This window comes from Salvia splendens, chromosome 19, assembly GCF_004379255.2.
Source record: "Salvia splendens isolate huo1 chromosome 19, SspV2, whole genome shotgun sequence".
NCBI classification, from domain to species: domain Eukaryota; kingdom Viridiplantae; phylum Streptophyta; class Magnoliopsida; order Lamiales; family Lamiaceae; genus Salvia; species Salvia splendens.
This window is the reverse complement of record NC_056050.1, coordinates 2,637,966-2,645,173: the sequence shown is the minus strand read 5'-3', so window position 1 is coordinate 2,645,173 and position 7,208 is coordinate 2,637,966. Positions and strand designations below refer to the sequence as shown.

At 39.5% G+C, this 7,208-nt stretch overlaps 1 protein-coding gene across 2 annotated transcripts; it reads right to left on the bottom strand.

The window, feature by feature from the left end:
* Positions 1-1,760: 1,760 nt before the first annotated feature.
* On the bottom strand, positions 1,761-6,257 carry LOC121780309 (probable receptor-like serine/threonine-protein kinase At5g57670). 2 transcript variants are annotated; one of them, XM_042177869.1, is made up of 10 exons: positions 5,780-6,256; positions 5,131-5,228; positions 4,420-4,672; positions 3,628-4,329; positions 3,282-3,530; positions 3,038-3,201; positions 2,867-2,946; positions 2,639-2,786; positions 2,415-2,564; positions 1,761-2,345 (listed from the first exon to the last, which is right to left on the bottom strand). In XM_042177869.1, the coding sequence occupies exons 1-10, from the start codon at positions 5,934-5,936 to the stop codon at positions 2,067-2,069; spliced, it is 2,280 nt and encodes a 759-aa protein (XP_042033803.1). In that variant the 5' UTR covers positions 5,937-6,256; the 3' UTR covers positions 1,761-2,066. The 2 variants fall into 2 exon arrangements, with proteins under 2 accessions (XP_042033803.1, XP_042033802.1); XM_042177868.1 differs by having other exon boundaries at positions 1,761-2,564; positions 5,780-6,257.
* Between the last annotated feature and the right edge of the window lie 951 nt (positions 6,258-7,208).

Below are 7,208 nucleotides of genomic sequence, written 5' to 3'. Positions count from 1 at the left end.
CGCGGACGATGGCCATCGTCCGCGACCATCGTCCGCTGCGTCCGCAATGAGGCGGACGATGGCGGGGACGATAGCCATCGTCCGCGGTTTAAGTCGCGCCCGAAGCATAGGCCGCGACTATCGTCCGCGGCCTATGCCACACACCCACAGTGGGGGCGGACGATGAATGGCGCGGACGATGCGCGCCATCGAGCGTGCCATCGTCCACCCATTGCGGATGGTCTAAGGCGGTGTTCGGAATACCTATGGCCAAACCAAAAGAAAATATAACAATATTTTTAAGTGAGAGCTACTACATCTTCATTAATTTGTAGTTGATTCTAAAGCAGCTCTGCCTCCACCCCAAATATAACACCTTCATTCATAGTTATGTATACAGAATATATTTTAGATTTTAAAATTTATATTTAAACTCAAATTACTGTAATTGAAAAACAACTAACACTTTGCACCTTTTAATAAATAAAAATATTAGAATTCATTATCATTTGTTTAATAAGCCAACTAACTATCACTTTGCATCTTTTAATAAATGGAGTACAAAAATAGAATCCATTATCATTTCTTTACTAAACCTAGTCCTAAATGACTAAAATTCGATTAAACATCACATGGTCTTTAAAAATACATTTGTCCCACAAAAGGGAGATTGGAAGGAATGGGATATTGGATGAACAAAGCTGGACCCAAGTGTCAATGGATGCCATTGAAAGTTAAAAATGGTCCACCAATTGCATTTTCTTGTAGAACATCAGAACATTTTTTCATCAGATCATCAATAATATCTATTCGTTGTATATTCATTTTATTTATTTTGGAAAAATAATGAACTACTCCGTAATATGAGTCAAGATGCATATAAGATATTGTTGCACTAGCATAGCTTTCTTGAAGTAATACATATACACTTTACCAACAATTTTTAAGTACCAATTTAGTGTAAAAACTCTAGTGAAATATCTCCTTGATTATTACTCACTCCGTCCCTAATAATTTATCACCATTTGATCTGACACGAGTTTTAAAAAACATAATAAAAAGTGGGTTGAAAAAGTTAGTGGAATGTAAGTCCTATATTTATATATTAGTTTTATGATAAAATGTTAGTGGAAATGAGTTAGTAGAACGTGGAGTCTATTACTAAAAATAGTAAAAGTGAAAGGCGAAAAAATTTTGGAGACGGACAAAAATGGAAATAAGTAATAAATTTTCACGAATATTTTCTCCGGTGAAAAGTAACATGACAATTGTAAAATTCGGTTATTCAAAAGATAATTATGAATAAAGTAGATGCACTTTATGTGGATTGTGGTGTACGACTTAGAGATTGGTCGTTTTCAAACTAAAAAGGTATCTCAATGAAGAGGAAATAAGCACGTATATCTAACTAATTTAGAATGTGTGGTGTAGTTTTTGACATCTAAAGTGTAAAAGCTTCGGCCACCATCACTACAACATGGTCATCGTGATATGAGAAGTGGTTCACACAATATTTTAAGTTGATCTTTTTTATTTTCTAAAAATTAGACAATTTACATGTTGATATCTAATCATGACATTGACACGGAAGTTTTTATTTCACATTTTTGGTAATATCAAAGCAAGATCGCCAAATGCTTGTCGCTTACGATGACACATTTGCCTCGAATATGAGGTATGATCTAATAATACTACGATCCCATTTATTGAAGCTTGAAGGGGAGATCAACCAAACCCGAATCGAGTTTAATCTAAAAATCAAGAGAGGAGGGATGGAAGACTAGAAGAAGAGAATGAATATGACCACATTATTATGTATAATGTAATCACTATATAACTACACTTAGATGGTTTTTTTGAATCAAAACCTAAATATTCTGATTGAAAAAAACCAAAAAGAATGGCTTCACTCTCACAACTACTAAGGGAAGGAGGAGGAGGACAAAACTACAAACCAACCTCACATCCAAGCCCCACATTCACCATGAGTAACAAATGCCAACATACAACCATCAAACAAAACACACAAGCACACTACTAGAGTTCCTTTCCCCTTTGTTCTCCTTGCATTTTGCAAGAAAACACAATTAGTCGAGGCTAGAAGAGCGACTCCGCCTACCTCGTAGATAATCTTCCAAGGAAACCCTCTGCTCGCTGCTACTCACGGAGAGCAAATCCTCCTCCACGCCAAGCATTGCAAGGTCGAGGTGGGACTGCATATTGGATTGTGAGATGGTTTCGTCGTCTATTGCATCAAACCCTTCCACGGAGTTGCTAACTTCAATGTAAACAGGCCCTTCAGAAGCGTTCACTTGCAGTCTAGCCCACTTCACGGCCTCATGATCGCCTCGGAGAAGCTTCAAAACCTGCCAACAACAAAGGAGTGTTAAGTCGAACTCTTTTCTTGGAGTGAGACGAAGACTAGAACCGCTTACTTGGCCCATCTGGGGTCGAGCACGTGGTGCACGTCTGATGCAGAGCGACGCAGCTAGAATCATCCTCTCCACTTGATCATGATCATAGTTGCTTCCTAGGTTCGGATCAAGCAACGTGGTGAGCTTTCCCGATGTCAGAATTGGCTTCGCCTGTCGAATCATCGAGAATAATCTTCACATTTGCTGTCAAAGTTAAACAAGACTGCCTAACAACATACACATACCCACATAACAAGGCTCTCTTGTCCTTTAAGGCAGTTGCTGCTTATCGGCTTCCTCCCCGAGAGAAGCTCGAGAAGAACTACTCCATAGGCGTAGACATCTATCTTCTCGTTTACCTTCCCATACATGAAATACTCAGGAGCCAAATATCTAATCAGAAGCAGAAAAACATGTTGAGTCATACTGTTTTCAAATCCAAGAATGCTTTTAAGCAGAGAAAAGATACTAACCCGAACGTGCCAGCAACGTTAGTGCAAGTTATGTGAGTCGAATTCGGTGATGCCCATTTAGCAAGCCCAAAGTCTGAAAGCTGAAAATTGAATCAAAGAGAATTTTGTCAGTGTTGAACCAATTCATAAGTAGGAAATGAAATATCCAGCTGATCAGTATAGTTTTACCACCTGAGGCTCGAAATCATCGAATAGAAGTATGTTTGATGACTTAACATCTCTGTGGATCACAGGCTGCCCTTCTCTGTTGTGGAGATACTCCAAAGCCTCAGCGACACCTATAGCGACCCTATACCTCTCGTTCCACCCAAATGAGAACGGATCCTTCTTATCACCTAGTTTGCAAAAGGCAATTCCATTAGGGAACAAGATATTCATACACAGATAAAGATCATTTTTGGTGGATGGAATTTACCATGAAGATTATCTTCAAGGCTTCCTCTTGATAGAAAATCATACACCAAGAGAAGATGATTGTCTTCAAAACAGAATCCAAAGAGTGAGATTATGTTTTTGTGATGTATCGCGGTGATGATCTCGATTTCTAGGACAAACTCCTTCAGAGCAGTCTCGGATGGGTTCAAGATCTTCACGGCAAGCTCCTTCCCATCGGGAAGGCAACCTCGATAGACCTGACTACTGCCTCCTTTACCTATTATGCTCCCTAGAATTTGACAGATACAACAATGTAGTCAAATAGGAGTAGCAAAAACTAAATTAAAGGACTAATCCAAATATAATTTTCAGCAAAAGATAAAAACCTTTTCTGAAGTTGGAGGTAGCTAGCTCAAGTTCCCTGAACTTAAACAGTCTGCACGTGGCCGAGTACTTCTCGTGAAGGCCCTCCAGCTCCTCCGGCAAGGACCTTGAAACGGAGTCGGGGCTCGATGGAACAGACACGGCCTCATTCCCAACAGGAACAATTGCACCACTCTCTCCATCTAGTTGATGATCTTGGTCATGATTTGAGGAGTCAGAGTCTTTCCTAGTCGAATTCTCGATAAACAATCCATATCTACTCGGTAGCCTCATCGCCCACTGAACCACGGATATCTGTCTCACTTGCTGAATCTGTGAAGAGCTAGTGTTACGAACCATGGCATGGCGAAGAAGCGGCCAACCAGGCTTCACTTCAGACAACCCCCCTAGCAACAACGACACCGAACCGGATGCAACCTCCACCTTCTTCACCGGAACAATCGCCATCGAAGAATCCCTCTCCCTCTTACCTTCATCCTTTGAAGGCACCTCAGCTGCCTCCCTGCACGAGTCATGCCATGTCACTGAATCTGGCGTGCAAATCGAGCATTTCTGCTCAACCAAGTCTGGTCTACCACAACCACTTTCTCCCCATGTCAGCATTGGCCTAATCGGATCACCACCTTCGTTAAGCACTTTGATGTTCTTGCTGAACGATCTTTGCAGAGCAGAAAGTAAACCATTCCTACGATTATGTTCGAGTTCTGCTCAAGTCAAGATCAAAGGCAGCACAATAAGCAAAGGTGTCTTATAAAATTTCTTAGACTACACAATCATGAGCAACGAGAAACTACCTTTGACACTAACACGCGACGCTGCCAAACTAGATTCGCGGTGAAACACAACCTTCCCATTGTTCACAGCCAACACAGCACATTCCTTTGACAGTTTCTTTGCACAGTATTTAGCAACGGATGCTGAAGAACGAATCGTGTGATGAGTTTGAGCCGTTCCCACTATAACTTCCGACGCGTAGTAAGATTTAGCTTCACGAACAAGGATTTTCTGAATCGACGAACCTCTGCAGATCTTTAGTTTGAGATCAACCTACATTATTAGCATCAGATTACCAACTTTTAGTCCAAACAATGCAAGGGGAAATAGTCATTTTTTGGTCCAAATATCTCCTTTTGTCATCAGACAAACACCCAAATTGATCTGAATTAGTTCTGAATGTCTCAAAATAGAATAAGATTGGTCACTGAGGTTTATGAAAGTCATAGTTGTCATAAATGAAAGTGACATAAATTCTTGAAGCTAGGCAGCTTAGATCCACCGACAGTTTTTGACACATTATCCTACCTAATTTGTAGCAACACCTAAAGTCTAATTTATGTGAAACATCACCAAAAAATGAGATTGGTCACCTCACCGCTACAGTTTACTCATCATATTAAACACAGTCAGTTCGTACCATGAATTTCAATAATTTTTGTAACAAACAAATGTGTAATAATGAAGTACGGCATTTCAAGAATTTACAGAGAAAAACAAAATAGTTTTACCTGCTTTAAATTACAGAATCCTTCATAAACTTCAAGAATTGAATCGAAAGCTTTAACTAGAGAGAGAAGGGATGATTTTCCATCACGATCAACAATTTCTGCACAATCCCATTTCACCAAATCAATAAAAAAAATTTACAAACTACTAAAAGGGGTTATAAATATTTAGCTTAGTTTAAGCAGATTTCAATCCAAGACTGCATTTTTATTCAAAATTCAATGATCCCACTCAAATAGCAAAAAGAAGATAAAACAGAGAGCAAGAATTCTCAGAAAAAACAATATCTTCCCAATCCCATTTCACCAAATCATTAAAAAAAGCTACAAACTACTAAAGGGGGTAAATATTTAGCTTAATTCTTGCATATTTGAATTCAAGAACGAATTTTTATTCAAAATAAATTCCCACCCAAAAAAAGAGCAAGAATTTTCAGACAAAAACAATTTCTTCACAATCCCATTTTACCAAATCAATAAATGAGACTTCAAACTACTAAAAGGGGGTAAATTTTAGCTTAATTAAGCTGATTTCAATCCAAGACTGCATTTTTATTCAAAATACAATGATCCCACAAAAGAAAGATAAAACAGAGAGCAAGAATTTTCAGACAAAACAACATTAAAATTTCAGAAACACACACACACACACCGTTGTTCTTGAGAACATGAAGAGCGATGACGCGATCACCGGCGTGGGCGACTTTAACGAGAGCCCACGTGAGGAGCTCTCTGCTGTAGGAGTCGAGCTTGACGCCCACCACCACCGTGCGCCCGGCGGAGCAGTCTTCGGCGGCGGCAGCCACCATCGGAGTAGTGTTGAGAAAGAGGGTGTGATTATGTCTTAGTCACGGAAGGAATCGCAAGACTCATGTAGAGAGAAAAGGGATTGCTTATATATGTGTGTGTGAGGAAAGGTGGGATCTTGCGGTGGTTATTTGTATATAACTGAATTTTTGGTTTGCTTTTCAAGATTTTAGCATATGTTGGATGTCAGAACTCAGTAGATCATATGCTTCTTTCCCAACAAAAATAAAAGAAATTGGTTTAGATTTAGAAGCTATTGGTGCATTTCTTTGGTTGTGTTATTATGATTTACATGCTTTGCTTTTCGGCCTTCATATGGGCCAAGCTCTCTCTCTTCTCACTCTTCTTTTTGCTTTTGGTTATGGTTGGGTGGGTTGGGGGGTGGGTGGGGTGGGGTGGTACTGAGGTAGGAGTAAGAGCATCCGCAGCGGTGGCGGTTGGCGCCACCGCCGTCCGTGCCAGCGGCAAGGCGAAGGACCGCCACCGCTGCAACCGCGCCGCTGGCACGGCGCTGCTCGATGTATCGAGCACGTCCGTGCCAGCGGACGCACACGTGGCGGTCTCCCATTCGCCAACGGCATAGCCGTTGGTTTCAAACATTTTTTTTTTTTTTTTTAAAAATCGGATTTTTATTAAAAAAATCGATAAAAAATAAAAAAAAAAATTTCACTTCCCCAAAAAATTATATCCGTTTATAACCGTTTTTCCCCACTTTTTAATTTTTTTTTATTTTTTTTACCCCAAAAATACACATTTTCATCTATAAATACCCCCAATTTCACTCCAAAAAATTCACACTTTCACTACACAATTCTCATCATCAATCTCTCATATCCATTTTCATCTTCCTCTCACACCCTACAACACCACTATGGGGTTGGTGCCGCCGGATGCGTAGTCTTCCTCGGGTTATATTAGCCAATAATTATGTAATTTTTAATTTTTAGGAGTTTAATTATGTAATTTTTAATTTTTAGTATTTTAATTATGTAATTTTTAATTTTTAGGATTTTAATTATGTCTTTTTATTTTATTTGTAATTTGTTATTTTTATTGTGGTTTTTTTAATGAATTTTAGTATTATGAAAATGTTTTTGTGTAATTGAATTTTATATTAATTGTGCTCGTCCTTGCGGAAGAGCACAGTTGTGGGTATTGTGCTCTTGCCAGAGAGCAGGCATGAATAGTACCGCCCGGGCCCACAACCGTGCCGCTGGCAAGAGCACGGTTGTGGATGCTCTAATGAGTATGACTAGGAAGCAAGTGGAATGAAT